The 18974-nt window shown below is 37.1% G+C and overlaps 3 protein-coding genes across 4 annotated transcripts; 2 read left to right on the top strand and 1 right to left on the bottom strand.

Moving 5' to 3' along the window:
• Window positions 1–5227: 5227 nt before the first annotated feature.
• Window positions 5228–6276, top strand: LOC113354538. The gene is made up of 2 exons (XM_026597843.1): window positions 5228–5366; window positions 5515–6276. Exons 1-2 carry the CDS (start codon window positions 5285–5287, stop codon window positions 6138–6140), a joined length of 708 nt encoding a protein of 235 aa, XP_026453628.1. The 5' UTR covers window positions 5228–5284; the 3' UTR covers window positions 6141–6276.
• Window positions 6277–7631: 1355 nt separating this feature from the next.
• LOC113350483 (U-box domain-containing protein 35-like) lies at window positions 7632–11963 on the top strand. 2 transcript variants are annotated; one of them, XM_026594626.1, is made up of 9 exons: window positions 7632–7999; window positions 8115–8227; window positions 8353–8474; window positions 8747–8974; window positions 9231–9717; window positions 9822–9923; window positions 10064–10486; window positions 10647–11417; window positions 11651–11963. In XM_026594626.1, exons 1-9 carry the CDS (start codon window positions 7840–7842, stop codon window positions 11684–11686), a joined length of 2442 nt encoding a protein of 813 aa, XP_026450411.1. In that variant the 5' UTR covers window positions 7632–7839; the 3' UTR covers window positions 11687–11963. The 2 variants fall into 2 exon arrangements, with proteins under 2 accessions (XP_026450411.1, XP_026450412.1); XM_026594627.1 differs by having other exon boundaries at window positions 7633–7999; window positions 9354–9717.
• A 158-nt stretch (window positions 11964–12121) lies between these two features.
• Window positions 12122–15864, bottom strand: LOC113350484 (U-box domain-containing protein 34-like). Its single transcript, XM_026594628.1, has 9 exons — window positions 15481–15864; window positions 15256–15374; window positions 15069–15181; window positions 14806–14927; window positions 14411–14706; window positions 14186–14287; window positions 13559–13993; window positions 12600–13340; window positions 12122–12515 (listed from the first exon to the last, which is right to left on the bottom strand). The coding sequence occupies exons 1-9, from the start codon at window positions 15716–15718 to the stop codon at window positions 12327–12329; spliced, it is 2355 nt and encodes a 784-aa protein (XP_026450413.1). The 5' UTR covers window positions 15719–15864; the 3' UTR covers window positions 12122–12326.
• Between the last annotated feature and the right edge of the window lie 3110 nt (window positions 15865–18974).

The raw sequence follows: 18974 nt of genomic DNA, 5'->3' as shown, positions 1-18974 counted from the left end.
ATCATCGTAGCAATATCACACATTGGTAGTTCCTAGGATTATTTCTCCTTTTCAAGGTTCCTAAAAATGATGAAAAACATATCAGAAGATAGGATTACGGATTGGAAGTAACAGATAATCCATCCGTTATAAACTTTATCGGCTAGGAAAAGTGACGCCCCATAACCGTAAAACTAGTCTCGTCTTAGAAATATGCGGACGACCGAACCGTAAACAAAGTATCAGCTAGAAAATACAAATAATGGTTAGGAAACTCCCAATCGAAACACTCATAACTCAATTTTACTCTGTAAACACAGGACGACTTACGGCTGGGAAAGTCCCATTCGTAATGTATTTCACGGTTGGGTTCTCAAATTTTCCTAACCGCAAAAGACATTAACGGATGGGAGTTCTTGATGTCCCAACCGTTAGGTAAACATTACGTCCAGGACAATATGATATCCTGGCCGTAAACGCTTCAGAAAACCATTTTTGGAAACCCTAAATCGATTGTCAAACCTATTTTTTCAATCTAATGGTAAAATAACTGCTGGGTTTTTCGATTCTTACCTAGTAGGAGTCATTTGTAGAGGATTCGCAGGTGCTTGAACAGATTGGTTCATAGGAGGATTTGAAGGTGTTTGAAGAGATTGGTTCACCACATCACCATGAAAAGTAACATCAATAACTTGCCCTGATTCAGAATCTGGGTTCAATCGGCCGGATCTTGTCACTCTTGGTCTTGCTGCCATCTTGAGAATCAATGGGGAAGAGAGGGAGATATTATTAGGTTTTTGAGAGTTTTTTTGAGAAAAAGAAGAATATAGAAAATGAATGGATTTTGATGTTTGGTTTTGATTTAGGATTAAGATTAGGATTAGGTTTTGATTTTAAATTATTTATTTACAAAAGGTAAATCTGACTTTTCAATCACTTAAGTCTCCCCTTATCTATAATTTTCCTACCCAAAGCAATTAAGCCCCCAAAATGGTCAACCACTCACTAGGGATCATCTAAACCATCTCTGCCATTTCTACAAGCCAGATGTTATTTTTTTATCAGAGACAAAGGCACAATAATGTAGACTTGAAATTGATCTCATCTCATCTAAATGTCTGTCACTTTGAAATGTTGATTGGTGAAACATAAATAGAAATTACTTGCGTTTGTGGTGCAGTGGAAGCAGATGAGAAAATAGCACAATGGTCATACATTTCGGATCTTGCAAAACAAGTTCAAAAGCCTTGGGTTCTTATTGGAGATCTAAATATCATCCTGGATCCGGGAGAAAAACAAGGCGGCAATAGTTTAGTTCGAGCTCTAGTAGCAAGGCTTTTGTTACTCAAGTTATCGATTCTTTGGGTCTCTAAGATGCGGGATATGAAGGAGCACCATTTACTTGGTCAAATAATAGAAGCGGAGATGCTAATATCTGCGAAAGGATTGATAGAGCTTTAATTTCTTACCAGTGGATTCAGATCTTCCATAACACAAAGGTAAGTCACCTAACAAGAGTTGGTTCTGACCATACCCCTATACTGTTTGATTCCAACCCGGAAACAAAAAAACTCATCAAACCATTTAGATGTCTCAGATCCTGGCTTACGCACCCTACGATTTCAACAGTAGTGGAAGCGTCTTGGAACCTCCATTCCTCAAAATACCCTGATAAGAACTTTGCTTCTACCATAAAATCTCTCTCCTCAGACCTAGCTCAATGGAATGCCGATGTTTTCGGCAATATTCATAAAAATATTAAATCTCTTAATAACAAAATAGAAAACATATACAAGTCCGGGAATTTCGCCTCTAAAATTGATACTCTCAAGAACCTCCAAGCGGAACTGGGGAATTGGTACAAGATTAAAAATGACTATTACCATCAATTATCTAGGGATAAATTCTTTAAAGAATATGATCAAAATACTGAGTATTTCCATGCTTCTGATTCCAATAGAAAAAAGGGTCAATGCAATCCACTCCCTTAGAGAACCTTCCGGTCTTTGGATCTCAGACCGAGACCAAATCAATGCATTACTGATCAATCATTTCACCCAAATTTGTACCTCTCAAATGGGTAGCTCCAATATCGATCTCTCAGAAATAATCCAACCTTGTATTTCTGATTCAGAAAATTCTTCTTTAACCCAAATCCCATCCAAAGAAGAAATTTGATCCACCCTTTCGAAAATGAACCCTTGGGGTGCTCCCGGACCAGACGGTTTTCAACTGGGTTTTTTAAAGCCAATTGGGAGATCTTGGGGACTAATATTTCAAACACCATACAAGATTTTTTTAGAACAGGGATTCTACCACAAGAATTTAACCATTATTTTATTACTCTGATCCCAAAAATGTCAATACCTCAAACCCCAGCGGATTTCAGACCGATCAGTCTCAGCAACTCGATTTACAAACTCATTTCCAAGATCTTAGCCACTAGATTAAAGCCATTATTAAATAGGATTATTTCACCCAATCAATCGACCTTTCTTCTTGGAAGACAAATTACAGACAACATTATTATAGCACATGAGTTGATTCATTCAATGAAAACTTCCAAAAAAAAGAAGGGGTTTTTTTCTCTTAAGATCGATCTTTCGAAAGCCTTTGACAGAGTCGAGTGGCCTTTTATTATAAAAGCATTATCCTCTTTTGGATTTAGTGATGACTGGGTGAATCTCATATTCCAATGCATCTCCACTACCTCCTTTGCTATCCTTCTTAACGGTTCCCCAGGCCCAACTTTTTCCAATTCAAGGGGTATAAGGCAAGGTGATCCCTTATCTTTTCTTGATTTACATGGAGATCCTCTCAAGACTCCTCGGGGATTCAAATACACGCCCCTACTATTTCTCATCTATTTTTCGTCGATGATTGTTTTCTTTTCACCAAGGCAGACCTGGGAGAAGCGAATAACTTGTTGGATATTTTATCTAAATTTGGGGAAATTACAGGCCAAATGGTTAATCTTCAAAAATAGGGAATCTACTTTAGCCCCAAAATGCATCCCAAACACGGGAAAATAATAGCAAAAATCCTAAAAGTCCAGCTGATGACTAAAAAAGACAGATATCTAGGAACTCCCCTATTCTTTGATAAAAACAGGAAGGAGAATTTCGAGCCGCTTCTTCAAAAATACTATAACACTTTACAAGGTTGGAAGTCAAAGTTGCTATCTCAAGCGGGAAGAACAGTCTTGATACAATCCATTCTTCAAGCGTACTCGACATATCAGATGCAGATGCTAGCTCTTCCTAAAGAAACCTTGGATAGATTAGATAAAATCCAGAGAGATTTTTGGTGGAAGAAAGATAAATCAAAAGGTAAAGGTGGTTATATAAAGGCGTGGAAAGGCATGTGCAAGCCAAAAGCACAAGGGGGTTTGGGAATAAAATATCCTCATAATTTCAATATAGCACTTTTAACTAAATTAGCTAGCAGAGTAATAATGGAAAAAGAACAACTATGGGTTAAACTCCTAGAAGCGAAATACTTCCATAGTTCAAACCCTTTCGATCCTACAAGAAACTATGAGCTATCATGGATTTGGACAAGCATTCAGAAAGGTCTAAATATCATTAAAGGAAATTATATTTGGAAAGTAAAAAATGGAGCTACTGCAAAGATTTGGGAGGACAATTGGATCCCCAACTCGGTCAGATTAAATATACCAAGGGACAAAGATGATAATTTGCCGCAAAAAGTTCAAGAATTAATAAATAATGAAGGATATTGGGACACGGAAAAGCTTGATGATTTATTCTCTGAGGACATAAAACAAAAAATTCTAGCTATTACACCAAATAAAGAAGATTCTGACAGGATAAGATGGGCTCACCACCAGTCTGGAGATTTCTCGGCAAAAAATATTTATACTTTCTCATTACTCGTAATCCTGATAATGAGAATGATATTGATTTCCCGTGGAAAAAAATCTGGAAGTTACACACTCTGTCTCGGATCAGGTTGTTTATATGGAAATTAATTCAGAAAGCTTTACCAACCTCGAGTAGGCTAGCGGCTCATAACCCAGAGGCTTCCCCTGAGTGTCAAATGTGCAATAACCAAGCGATGGAAACGGAAAATCATCTGTTTAGAACTTGCCCTTTTGCCAGAGCAGTTTGGTTTGGTTGTTCCTTAGAAATGGTCAATTCGAGAATTAACACAAATGTGATTAGCAAATGGGTTGAAATTTGGATCGATGATCAAAACTTCTCTCCATTCAGGGAACAAATTGCAATCATCACTTGGTTCATATGGAAATATAGATGTGAGGTCGTTTTCAGGAAAACGGCTCCGGATCCCTTCCATTTAATTCAGCAGATAAAAACCTTCACCCAGTCTTCAATTATCAAAGAAGAAACCAAATCTCAAGGCATCCGAAAAACGAAGATTATCAAGAAAGGGTGGAACAACTTAAGTTCGGATTGGATAATATTCACTAAAGCGTCCTTTAAAAAAGAAAATATATCCATGGGATATGCCTTCATTCTATACTCGGTAGACCAAGAAGCTTTCCTTCATATTTCAGCAGGCTCCGAGTGGGCGTCCTCGGCGTTACATGCGGAAGCTAAAGTCCTGGTAAATGCTTTAAATTGGCTAAAAAATAAGATTCTTTCTAGCGTCTGTATAGTCACAGACTGTAAACTCCTTTGGGAATCTATATCCAAAAAGGATACATGAGCTTCATGGGTTGCAGATGATACTATTAAAGAAGCAATTCACATGTTGGACAACCTTCCTCAAGCTCAGGTTAAATTTATAAATAGGGATTACAATGCTGTTGCAGACTCCGTTGCAAAAAAAGCAAGGATCAGAAGACTTCACCACATGTCAACACACTTGTGCCAACGTGTGCGAAAAGAGAGTATTAATTCTAATATTTTTGATGAAAATGAAATTGTAGATCTTCTGTATTACATTGCTTAAGTTAATATATTAACTTTTCCCATCAAAAAAAATCTGATTTTTTTTAATTTTTTTTGATGGCAGATTTGTTTTGATCTGATTTCATTTTTTTTTTTTTTTAGTAATTGCCTTCGGCTCTATTTCAACTGCCTCCTACCAAATAAAAAAAGATCAGGACACAAAAGCTAGTGCTTGCTCCTTGAACAGCGCTTTATATAGCGTTGACATCTCTTACAACGTGTAACGTGCGCATGAATTAAATATGCCCGCCCTTGAATTACCAGATAAAATACAACTGTAGTGCGACTCACAACTCAGACAACCACCTCTTTCAAAAGCATGGCAAGGGAAACCTAAAACACATCCAAGTAGTCTGTCTGTCGAATTAGAAATGAAAATGGCAGCAATAACTAAGAAAAGATCTTCTAGTTATTGTGTCTTCGCAATAGTTGTATCCATCTTTGTCTACGCCGGTATGTTTATGAAACTCCCAGATTATTATTGAACAGAAATGTCTTCATTTTCTTCTTAGTTTTTTCTGATTCCCATTTCAGATCTAACATATTTGAGTTTCCCTATATATAGCTAATATTTTTTTCTTTCACAAATTAATTGTTGTAGAGATGGTATCGGCGTGGAAGAATATGTGTGTTCCTGGAGACATATATATGGATTTGACGGTCAATATTACGGACCCGAAGTGCAACAACTGCACAACTTGGTGTAAATCAGAGTGTTCGAAGTTTGAACTTTCAATGGTCAAGGACACGGATAAGTGCTTGGTAAAGTCCCCTACCCTCAGATGCAAGTGTTGCTGTGAAACACCCTCCTCTCCGGAAAAACCACCCCTTCCCCCTTCTGCCTCCGAATTTAATGTCACTGAACCTGAACCATATAATTACGAGATATGTGAGGGTAACCAAACATCTGAAAAGTTTAAACACCCCGACGGGAAACGTTGCATTCACAAACCTCTATGTGAGGAATATTGTAACGAGAAAGGCCTTTCAAAAGCAAGGTCTGAGTGCGTAGCTGCTGCTTACAATACTTATAGACTGAATTGGTATGAGCAGTGTTGTTGTGAAAAGCTCGTGCCCCCACCTCCCCCAGCACCTCCAACAAATGTATGTGAAGAATGCTCTTATCTGAAGAGAATTGTATGCGTGCTTCCTTTTTCATCACCGTGTAATTGTTGTTGCAAGAGTTTAGATCTATTATCATGCAAGGGTATACCACCAACACAGTGAGTAATATTTGTAGTGATACTATCACCCACTTATTAGCTAATTAATGGGATGAGATGATGTCAAGCAAGCTATCTTTTATGCGTTCAATAAGCAGCTAGCATGTGTGTATATTTCTGTTTCTATGTGAATTTCTTCTTTGATTGATGCTGTATTCCAAAATGCTACTCCCACCGTCTCACTGACTTAGTTCAATTTTGCGTAATTTTTAAGGCAAGCAAAGGAAAAAAGTACTCCTTCTGCTTTTGAAAGACCGTCCTCTATTTCTTTTCCGTCAGTTTCAAAATTGTGTCCAGCTTCTGTTTATAGTCATATTTTTTCAATGAACTCTCTAATATATCCTTGAATTCTTTATAATCATAAATCCATTTTTAACTTGACCTAATCTAAAATATTAAAGAAATTAGTATAATTGAGGAAACAAATATATCATTCATTCCTTTTAAGAAAATATAGATTTAACTCTAAAAATTAAATTCCTTATAAAGTTTATACTTCATAAATTCAATATCTTTTAAATTTTCCTTTTATATTTCGTATTTATAATTCTCACAACAATTTTGGATAGTATTTATTACTAGCATTTTTATTAAAATAAAATAGGTAGTAACTAAGGGTAGTCAAGTAAAATAGTATGGTCTCCTTAATATTCTGAGAAAGTCAAAGCGGACTATCTTTGTGAAACGGAGGGAGTATATTTAAGCATTTTTATAATTATACCCTTATGGATAATAACTAGTGAAATTTTAAAATAATTTATCTCTCAAACTACACCTCAGATGTTCGCAAACTTCATACCATTGAAAAACATTTTAAAACACCTACGTAACTAATATAAACATGCCTATCAAATTATGCATATTTCTTATATTTTTTATAATCAATTAAAATGATAAGTTTAGAAACATCTTCTTGTTTAGTGATATAGATCACTTAATAGTGGGACAAAATCTAAAAGTAAATAGGTCACTTAAAACTTTTGAACCCGACTGAATGTGTGCAGACAAATCAGCTACAAAATTATACCTGACTCAAACACCCTGAGTCAGATGCATGAGCTGAGTCAGACAATAGAAATTTCAAATAAAATAAATGCTCTGATATTTGATTCGAACCGAGTCAGAAACTGATCCAAACAGACATGATTAGATAGGCCTGCGGAGTTACTTGGCAACAGGAGACAACATACACAACTTCCTTCCACTCCTAGTGAAAATCAATAGTTAAACTGAAATTGGACATTTGCCATCTAGGAGGATAGGTTGTTGCATACTGTTAGGCTCTTGTTTCTGTTAAAAGCCAAGAGTAGTATAATCCTAAAAGGTGAGATCTATCTAGTGATGTTTGTTTTTAAAAAACTAACCACCTTTTAAGTTAGTTATGTCAACAAAAACATAAAAATCTATGGTTTATGACAATGCCATACAGTTGGGAATCCATAATTGGGTGACATTCCCACCATAAAATCTCCACCAAAATTTATAAAAAACAAAGACTAATTCAAAGCGTATAAAGAAGAAAAGAAAAATCAATGGGGTAAGGAGAAGAGGTCTAGCCTGAGTTATTTCCAACCTCTTCTTTGCATTCCACGGTACCTCCGGTACTGGTGGTTGCCATTTGTTGCTTTTGTTCTTGTGGTGGTGGTGGTAGCGGCACAGGAACGTATTTTTCTAGCTTCAACTATCTCTTCCTCCTCTCCCGTATGGGACCCAGCGTCGGAGGTGATGATGAATTAGGAATGCCTAACGTGGTGGTGGCCATTGATAAGGATAAGAACAGTCAGTTTGCTTTAAAATGGGCAATTGAAAATCTTCCCATCTCCAACCAGTCTATCATCCTTGTCCATGTGAAGGTCAAAAGCTGTAGGTTCCTGGGTTCATTCATTTTTCATCTCGTTCATTTCATCTACGTTGCTCGCGGCAGCATTTCGTGTCCATAACATAATGGCCGTATTTCACTTTGTGGGTGTTTTTGTAGATCAAAGTGATGGAAGTTCTCATGGGAGCAGCGATTCAAACAAAGATCCGGCTGAATCATCTGAATCTCAGCAGCTTTTCCTTCCCTTTCGCGGTTTTTGTGCACGTAAAGGGGTAAGTAGTATGCGCATTTGATGATTATGAGGAATGAACACATTCACAAGAATCTCCTCCCATTTTGCTTTTTCTTTTTTCATTACCCATTCTTCCTTGATTAAAATTCTTATGATGGGGCGCAGTTTATATCAAAGGAGGTAGTCTTGGAGGATACAGATGTTCCCAGGACTATTGCTGATTATGTTGACTCCAACTACATCACTTATGTCGTATTGGGTGCATCTCACAGGAATGCCATCACAAGGTCTCTTTCTCTCAAACTAGTAGGTGAACATAGTTTTTACATAAGAAATTTCAGTAACTCTATCCAGAGAATTGCCATAAGAAATAAAAAACGCGCAAAACAGCGAAACAACCTCTATGCTGGACGTACTTTTGCATGCTAATCTTCATGTTTAGGATATCATGCACTCGCATTCCAGCATTGTTGATCAAGTTGCCTATCCTGCACATGTTTCGCAATAAAATGTTGTCAAAAATATGAAACCTTATCAATCTTTTGGTATAAACAAGCAGGAACTTTATGAAGAAACAAGAGGTACCGAGTGCAGTCGTAAAACTTGCGCCGGATTTCTGTAATGTATATGTTATATCAAAATCAAAGGCAGTGACAATCAGGTCAGCAAGTCGACCTGTACCAGTTGGAGCTCCAGCTAGAAATCAATCATCTCCAAAGGTAGTTGATGCGCTTCCACCTAAACATCTATCAGCGAGCGATAACTCTGATTCCGAGGATTCCAACACGTAAGTTTTCAGATAAAATCTTAATCATAAGCCAAAACTAGCCTAGATAAAAATGATACCATTAGGGTGTAGTGCTTCTGAAAACTGAACCCAAATGCAGCAAAAATAAACCTAATCCAAAATGGGAATGCACTCATACTTGTGATTGTTCATTGCCATTGAGCTGGTCATAGAACAAAATATAGTAGACCAACTTTTGTGTTTGAAAGTTTTTGCATTCTAATTTATTAATGGGAGTTGGGATCCTGTACTCCAGGGAGACGTGTAACGACAACTATCGAACCGTTGTTAATTCACCACGTCGCTCACATAGAAAGAGTACAGGATCTAGACTCCCAGGTCTGTCACGTTTTCTTGATTGCGGAATGTGCCGAAGCAGATCGATGTACGCTAGGGGACCAAGCCGAAGAGGACCAGGGCCAGTACCAGTGGAAAGAAGAGCTGGACCTAGTTTCGGTACCAAGAGCGTTGAACACCATCTAGCACAAACGCCTCCAAGGGATAGACTTAAACATACCAACAAGAATGTTCCTATTAAAAACAACTTGGCCAAGAACCCTCATGACCGTTTTGCCCGTAGTCCAGTAGCTGCAAAACAGCAAGATTATCCCTATGATAGTCATAGCACCGTCAGCAGTAATAGCAGCAACGGCAGCCCTGGAAGCAGCCAAAGACTCTCTCAATCGGGCTACGATTTCGTAGATGAAATTTCAGGAAGTTCGGAAGAAAGTGCAACAGCTAATGTAAGTAGAACTTTTCTTGCTTCAGTAGGCAAAACTTTCATCATTACAGAAAGAGATAGAAACACTTACCTAACTGACGATTTCGATTGTTTTCTGCACTGCAGAAAGAAATAGAACTTGAGATGATGCGACTGAAAATGGAGCTACAACAAACGATGGACTTGTACAGCAAGGCATGCAAAGATGCAATCTCAGCTAAACAAACTGTAAGTTTCTTACTTTTTGAGGTTTAATTTAAGACTGAAGTTATACCGTCGAAACGTAGGCCGAGTACGAGGAATTTAATGGTGAGAACAATAATCGACGAAATCATATGGAATTTTTAACTCTGGTTATGGTTTTTTAGGCTCATGACCTGCAGAGATGGAAGATGCAGGAAAATTATAAATATGAGCTAGCCAAGGCAGCTCAAGAGCAGGCACTTGAACAAGCTAAGATTGAACAGTTAAAGACCCAAGAAGCTCTTGAAGCAGCGCACAAGTCACAAAAGGTAGCGCAAATGGAAGCTCGTAAAGCGATGGAAGCGGAGATCAAATCCCACTGTGAGGCAGAAGACAAGAATAAAGTCCCTAGCTCTTTTAATTACTGTAGGTACAGAAGGTATACAGTACAAGAGATTGAATATGCCACTAATAACTTCGCTGAATCCTCAAAGATTGGTGAAGGAGGATATGGACCTGTATACAGAACCACTATCGACCATACACCTGTTGCTGTTAAGCTTCTAAGATCAGATGCAGCACAAGGAATGCAACAATTCCAGCAAGAGGTATGCAGCATAATTATATTAACGAAAGCAAAACATTGTTGGGGAATGGAGCTTTGAACGACCGGCTCCTATGAAAGCCATGGAAATATTTCTTTCTGAGATTTCAGGATTATGGATTTTCTCAAGGTTCTGACTCTAATTGATGATTATGATAATGCAGGTTGAGATATTGAGCTGCATTAGACATCCAAACATGGTATTGTTACTAGGAGCCTGTCCAGAAAATGGATGCTTGGTTTATGAATACATGGATAACGGTAGCTTAGACGACAGACTATTTCGAAGAGGAGATACTCCACCAATTCCATGGAACATAAGATTCAAAATAGCAGCTGAAATTGCAACAGCACTTTTGTTTCTTCATCAAACAAAACCAGAGCCTCTTGTACACAGGGATCTCAAACCCGGAAATATACTCTTAGACAGGAATTACACAAGTAAGATCAGTGACGTGGGGTTGGCTAGGTTGGTGCCACCGTCAATGGCCGATAATGTAACACAATATCGAATGACATCAGCAGCAGGAACATTTTGTTATATTGATCCAGAGTATCAGCAAACAGGAATGTTGGGAACAAAATCAGATGTTTACTCATTGGGGATCATGTTGCTTCAAATTATTACAGCAAGACCTCCAATGGGTTTAGCTCATTATGTTGCAAGGGCTATAGAGAAGGGTACCTTTGTGGATATGTTGGATCCCACAGTTCCAGATTGGCCTGTCGAGGAAGCCCTTGCGTTTGCAAAAATTGCTATCCAGTGTGCTGAGTTGAGGAAGAAGGACAGGCCGGACCTTGGCTCTGTTATTTTGCCAGAGCTTAACAGATTAAAAGAACTTGGTATGAGTGAATCAAATGAAGCCAGCTTCTACGGCCACGCACCTTGGTCGTATTCTGTACATTCACGGCCTATATCATCAGCCACAAGCCAGGTAAGTCAGTAAAACAAAAGAATCTTAAATATAAGTCGTATACATCATCCGTTACCACGTACCAACTATATACCTTCTTTCTTGCTTAGAACCAGAATAGATCTCTTGAAGCTTGAAAGCTATAAAACCAGCAAGATTTAGTAGTAAACCATTTTAATAGAAGAATAAATCTGGCAAGTCCTAAGCATTATGTTTCTTCTTACACATACTTGTTTTCATGTTTGGATAATCAGGCAACGGCCAAGAGTTTCATGCTGGGAGCCCCATAAAGACCATCCTTAGAAGAGCAAAAGCAACAGGTCAAAGGCCTGGAGTAGACTCAGGAAGGTTTGTGAGCAAAAAGCAATTTACAGTCGGACAATGAATGAAACTAGCAAATGTGAAGGGAAAAATGACCAAAAATAATAATAATCAGGTTACTGTGTGTAATGTTAATGAAATTTGCTGTACTTACATTTGCAACCCAAGATACAGAGTGATGGATGCCTTCTCCGTCCGAAGGTTGTTGCACGCTACATTCTTGAAACAAGCATTTTTCTTCAGTAACTTTGTTCAGACAGTGGAACAGGTTCATATACTATAAAGTATAAATCAATACTCTGTATCAATGAGGCTAAAATAGGGTAGAAACATCACTGAAACTGTATAATCATCGAAGAGCCTAACCCATTTAGTTTCCTGAAGACTTTATACAATGTTAATAATTAATATCAAATAATCTAAGCATTTCGAAATGTAACTAAGTTTACATCTGTAATGTTTACAATACATCTCAGATTATCAATATGTATATTGTTGTAATGAGCAGGCAGAGAACTGCGGAAAATTCATATATCCCAAGGGTGTGGGAGAATTAAATAAAAAAATCTACAAGTTATAGTTCCATCTATTACGCCTATCGACTGTTGTTCAGTAACTTGAATTATGTTGCTTCCATTCTTGTATGGCAGAGCGTAATGTATGATTTGGGGTAAGCTTAGAGTGTGGGAGCATGAGCCTAGTCACTGGAGATACCTTCTGTTTCTCAAGACATGCTCTTATAGCAGTGTACTCGTACGTAAATCCATCCGCTGCAATGTATGGATCTTCCATTATCTCCTGCAATACCCAAAACATGTTACGGCAAGTAAGAGAGAAATATTTACATGAGAAAACCGACTGGTGTTCGCTTCAGTCAGTCACCTGGAGAATAGGGCAGAAGAAGTAGCTCGGAGTGATATTTCCCTTCTTTAGCTGAACGGTGGCTAGATTTGAAAGCTTTTCGAGCACTGGCAAAACTGTGGAATCAAGATCAGGTCTATCTCTGCATTTAAGTTTGCAACATTGTAAAGCAATGCAAGCTAATTCCTCCGCCTCAGCAAGTGGCCAATCTGAAATTGACTTGTCTAAAACATCATGAAAGGAACCACTTCTAATCGCATTTTCAACAGCCACACACAACCCATTTGCACGGCGAGCAGTCAAAAGCTGCAATACAATCACTCCAAAAGCATATACATCTGATTTGGGTCGGACTGTACCAGTTCTATAGTATTCAGGATCCATGTAATTCAGTGTACCTGCAAGAATAGAGTTTCTATACTCTGTAACATTGTCAGGCACAACAACAGATAGAAACTTAGCTATCCCAACATCTGCAATTTTGCTTGTATAGTTTCGGTCTAACAGTATATTCCCTGGTTTTAAATCCCGATGAATGATTGGTTCCGGTACTGAACGATGTAGAAATGACAGACCGCAAGCTACTTCATAAGCAATTCGGAATCGCACAAACCAAGGAAGAGGTGGAGTTCCTCCATGGCAGAACAGGCGTTTATCTAGACTTCCATTTTCCATGTATTCGTAAACTAGAGAACCAATTTCTGGACAGGCTCCAAGCAGTAAAACTAAGTTAGGATGGCGTAGTTTGCTAAGAACTTCAACCTGCATAATTAAAACAAAAAGTTGGACACTCTCAGCTCTACAGTAATCTTGTACGAGGTTTCCCGAATGGGTGAAGATTATATAGTAAAAGAAAGCTCAAAATACATAAGCAAAGACGTGAAGAACATGTCAAATCCAATATTAAGCAAAATCTTACAATTAAAAGCATTCAAAGCCCTATTTGGGACATAAACAAGTACATATCTGTATATACTAACCTCCATCAAGAACTCTTCTTTCTTGGTCCTGTCAGATTCATCTGGTTTAAGAACCTTGACAGCGACTGGTGTATGACCGAGGCTGCATTTGTACACTTTCCCAAATCCTCCTTCACCTATCTTTTTGGCTTCCGAGAAAAATTCAGTGGCAACCTCTATTTCATCCCTACTGTATCTTTTATATCTTTTATCCCCCAAAAGGAGAGCATCAACTAACTCCTGTCTTTCTGAGGAGTTGGTCACGACGCTCAATTCGGCTCTTTGTCTCGCATAAACCTCCTTTGCAAGCAGTTTTTTTGCTAGCTCAAGTTCTTTTACAGTTTCCAAATGCTTGGAGTTCTCCTCTTTAGCAGTTTGTTTCCACAGTTCTTCTCTTTCCATAGCAGCACGTAATTCCCTTGCCTCTTCAGCACATTCAGAAGACAGTGCCTGGACCTATAAAATCATGCCAACTTAACACATAAGTAAGACTGTAACCTGGATAGAGCATACCACAAACAAATTGACAAAACATATTTAAGAACTCTAGTTTTATTCACTGGATTTTTTTTCCCAAGAAGCTTCATAAATTTCTACTTGATAATGATAACAGAAATTGCGTGGAAGTATTTAGAAGCATCCACTCACCTTCTTCTGGACATGAATCAGATCCTCACAAGCTCGATCATACATGTCATGAGTACTCCGTAGTTCTAACTGAAGTCCTTCTAATTCAATCTGGTGCTTAGCCTGCACCAAAAACATCCACTCCATAAAAAGTTTGATCTCTAAATCATTTGCTTCATAAATTTAAATGGATATCAAGGCGAAATTAAAGCTATTGAATGATAAATTCAACTCAAAAGTACACACCTGATTAGCATCCTTATAAGAAGCCATGAAATCGTAATTTCCAGATATTGGAAATTCGAGTTCCTTACTGCCAAAATTCTGAATCCTCTGATGGTTCTTTCCCGAATTAAACTCAGCACTCGAACTACCAAAAGAGACCCTATTTGTCCTTTCTGGACTAGACATATTTGATGATGCTTCAGAGATACTATCAACCTCTGACACTGAACGAGAATGAAAACCATATGTTTGTTCCCCACTGGTACTAGAACATTCTGTATCTGTTACTGTCCGCATACTATTTCTATCACTTGTCCCTACAGAGGAAAAAAACGGCAATCAAAAATCATCGACATGACATGCACACACTATAAACAGAATCATTACAGAACAAAGTCAGAATTCCAAAGTAGTACCAGCATTCGAGGAACAATCCGCTAACTTCGTAATGAGTTTGTTTCTTGATACAACATAAATATTGCACGTCTTTGTAACGAATTGCCTAAGCTTTGTTGGTACATCCTCACTCTTGAATTTCCTACAAGTATGAGCACACACACTCGAATTATCAAACTCATTTCTTACAATACACTAACATGTTCTATGATTAAATCAGAACAAGTTCAACAAACGTCACAAAAAAAACAAAAGTCACTGCATCCACGTCTATTTTCAATACCTTGTAAAGTAACTCGACGAAGACCCCAACACCAAATTGTTACAACCCGATTCCGATATATATCTCAGCAACGCGTACGCAGGATTATCATCCTCCAAAACCAATGTATCCATCTACACAATTTCAGTTAGTCAAATTTACACCAAGCCAGTCACTCCAAAAATAACAGAAAAAAAAAAGAACTAACCTTTCCTGTTTTGCACATTGCCATATATGGTAGAAAGATTTCTTCACATTTCAATTCCATGTTTCTCCTATAATTATCAACCACATTCACATCCATTTCATTCACAGGTGTACGTTTCCCTGCTTAAGGCCAGGCTGGTCAGCAGATCGAATCTCAACATAATCAAATAATTAAATTTAAATACGAAGAATAGAAATTGAAGCTTTAGGATTAGGAGATACTTACAAGTAGTTGAAATGGAAGTAATAGAAGGCATGACATAAATAAGAAGAAGCTGATGATGATAAGAATGAATCATGAGATTATCAATTGCCCAACGAACTGCTATTTTGCTGCTCTTACTGTTTCCTTTCACAGCTACAGCAGTGATTTGAGTAGCAGATATAGAAGAAGAAGAAGAAGAAGAAGAAATTGATGAAGAATCATCATCTTCATTTGTTCTTCTGATAGTATCAGTACCCATTTTTCAGTTTAGTGACATATGGTTTCACCTTCAAATCCCTAATTTTGATTTGGGTTAGTTTAACTGGATTTGAATTTCTGAGGTAGTAAGTAGAGTCGAAGAAGAAAGAAGAAGAAGATTTTTTAAGGAAGAAAAAGAATTAGAAAAGCGACCGACACTCTTTTGTTGACTCGTATTTCACCTTTCTAATTTAAATACTTATCATGTGATAGGACCGCTGTATGGGTGCCACTGTTTGATATTTTCTTTTGGCTGACTCCAGGACTAAATCTGACTCGGATCAAGTTAGACGTCAGATTGTTTATTGTTTGATGTGTGAGGTCTTGTTCGGCTAACACTTCTGACTCGGTTGATATCTGAATCCAGCATTTTTATTTTTATTTTTATTTTCGGAAAACACATGTACATTACTAGTTGCCTAGTTGGGCATTTCCACAAACATTTAATAACTTAATAGTTTGATAATTTTGAAGTTAAATAATAATTTCGCTTTAGACGAGCCAGTTAACCTATTTGATAATTTATAAGTCAAATAATTAATCAGACTCAGACGAATAACATGGTCGTATACTTATGAGATTACTAAATAATTTTTAAGTCAAATACTTATGACCTATGATGCTCTGCAAGTGTATGCCTGACATAGTTCTTTCTAATGAGCGCATGACAAGGGTCTTAGGATACTCATGGAGAGTTACGCCCAAAGTGTGAACAAGAGATTGAGATTACTAAACACATTCTGTGTGACTGCTTCTTCGCAAGAGATGCATGGGTCTCGGTGTCAGGGATTATAAGAAGCATGCATGATTATAATATATCTTTGCATGAACGGATTAAAAGTTAGTTTGAGAATGAGATGTGCCATTTTGATGAGGATTGGTCAAGATGACTAATACTGTTTGGGAAATATGGAAGACAAGGTGCAAGTACACTTTTGAAAATATCAAACCAAATCTTGTGATGGTTATTATAATGGTTCAAGGCTTAAATTCTCCAACTGGTAGTTTCATAGCCACAGCTGGCTTTACAGCCTTAGGTGATACCATAGATATCTTTATATTTATTTTTTTGTGACGTATCTTCTAAAAAATATAAGGTTATACTCAATTTGGATATGAACTAGTCTTGCATAGTTTTGCGGGAGAATTCACACAAGTTAGATGTGGGCATGCAGATTGACACTTGAGTGCAGAGGAAGCTGAACGTGAAGGTTTACTACAAGCTTTAATATGGACAGAGGATCTAGGGATTCAATCGACCTATTTTGAGCTTGATGCAAAACTAGTTGTGGATGCAGTCAATAGGGACTACCAGATTGCAGCTTGGGAAAACCAAACATTAGTTTTAGATATTATTACTAAAAACTCAACCTTATTGGACATGTAAGTTCATTAATAAAGATTGTAATAAGCCCGCAAATAGATTAGCAAGTCATGCAAGAGTGCTTAATGTTTCGAAAAGTCGGGTCAATCATCCTCCAAGTTTTCTTGTTAGAGCAATATTGGAGGATGCAAACATTGTCAGTGGTTTGCTTGAGTAGTAATATGTTTTCTTAGAGGGAAAAAAAGGATGCCCAGGCATTTTTACAATATTGCTAATAGAAGTACTCATTTGCTCGGGGGTGTACCAAATTCCACATAAGACAATACCTCATATACCTTTGGAATGGTACATCCCCAAGAAAACTGGTACCTCCCTGTTATTAGCATATAATTTTTCTTCATTATCTTTGTTCATACATTGAAAGAGGTTCACATGTTATATTAAATCAATACCCCGGAAACTCATCCTACTGATACAATTGAGTAGTGGCATCTTCATCAATGAGGATACAATGGAGTAGAATTATCACTAAAATTGTGAAATCATCGAATATCCATAAGACTTTTATACAATGTTTGCATCCGTAATGTTTAGAGTACATCTCAAATTATCAAATATGTATATTGTTGTAATGAGCAGCAGAACAGTGAAAAACTTTTATATGCCTAGCGTATGGGAGAATTGTTATGAATGTACATGTGTAGTTCCATATATTATATTCGTCAACAATTGTTCAGCAAATTGAATTATGTAGCCTCCATTCTTGTATGTCAGAGCGTAACATATGATTTGGGGTAAGCCTAATGTATGGGAGCACAAGCCTTGTCACCGGAGATACTTTATGTTTCTTAAGACATGCTCTGACCGCAGTGTACTTATATATGGATCTTCCATTATCTTCTGCTAATGGAAAGTTACGGAACAACGATCAGATCCATATACTGCTCATTTGAAAGATTTTATTACAAAGAAACACATATTTTTTCATTACAAAGAAACACATATCTTCTTTGTGATTCAAAAAGTTTTTTTTTATTTTTAATCCAACATATGTATACACGACGCAAGATCGAGGAAAGGAAGTATCTTTTTGGATTAACAATCTGATAATTTTTGAATCACAAAGAAGGAAGAAGATGATAATAATGGTCCTGGAGAGAGAACAAAGATGTTTAATGACTTAATAGTGTCCTGATGATTCTTGTGATTAATATTAATTGACTTAAAATAAATTTTTTGAATCCTTTGTATTTATGAATCGGAATATTTATTCCTTGCTTCAAAATTGTTTTATATTATTTTAAATTTTTTTAAACAAAACATGTAATCAATCTAGCAAACATGTGCATACTATAACAATTTTAGAGTGAGTTATAGAACCAAGAAAATATGATTTTTTTTGTTAAGATTGTTGAAATTAATTACTGTTTTTGGTTACCAAACAAGTTGTAAATATAATAATTTCGTCCTCAAAAGCAAAAACCACTGCAGTAAAGATGTGGGATTTTTCTTCATATCCTTGCAATATAGAACATTAAAGGAGGACATGTTTTTGATACAAGTGAAGGAGTTTCTTATGCCTTCACAAAGCTATCATATTGTAGATAGAGTAAATCCAGATTTATCGCTTTATTACTTCTTTGTAGATAATTTCCAAACGTTGCGAGACGACACACATCGTGATTCCAAGACATTAAACTACCCCAGATAGAGAAATGCTTCTTCTCAAGTTGGAGGAATTTATCCTCGTAATATTATGCGCACTTGATTCCCTTAGCTATCGTCCTTTGCATCCCATGAGTTTCCTAAACTTCGGTGAAGACTTTTAATACCTATCCGCCTCAAACAGACAAGCCTATGTGATTTCCTTTCTGATTTTTCAATCTAGGTTTGGAAATATGTTTGCAATAGAAAAAATGCACCAAACCTCACG

The sequence above is a fragment of the Papaver somniferum genome, chromosome 2 (assembly GCF_003573695.1).
Source record: "Papaver somniferum cultivar HN1 chromosome 2, ASM357369v1, whole genome shotgun sequence".
NCBI lineage: Eukaryota > Viridiplantae > Streptophyta > Magnoliopsida > Ranunculales > Papaveraceae > Papaver > Papaver somniferum.
This window is presented reverse-complemented; position numbering and strand designations above follow the sequence as displayed.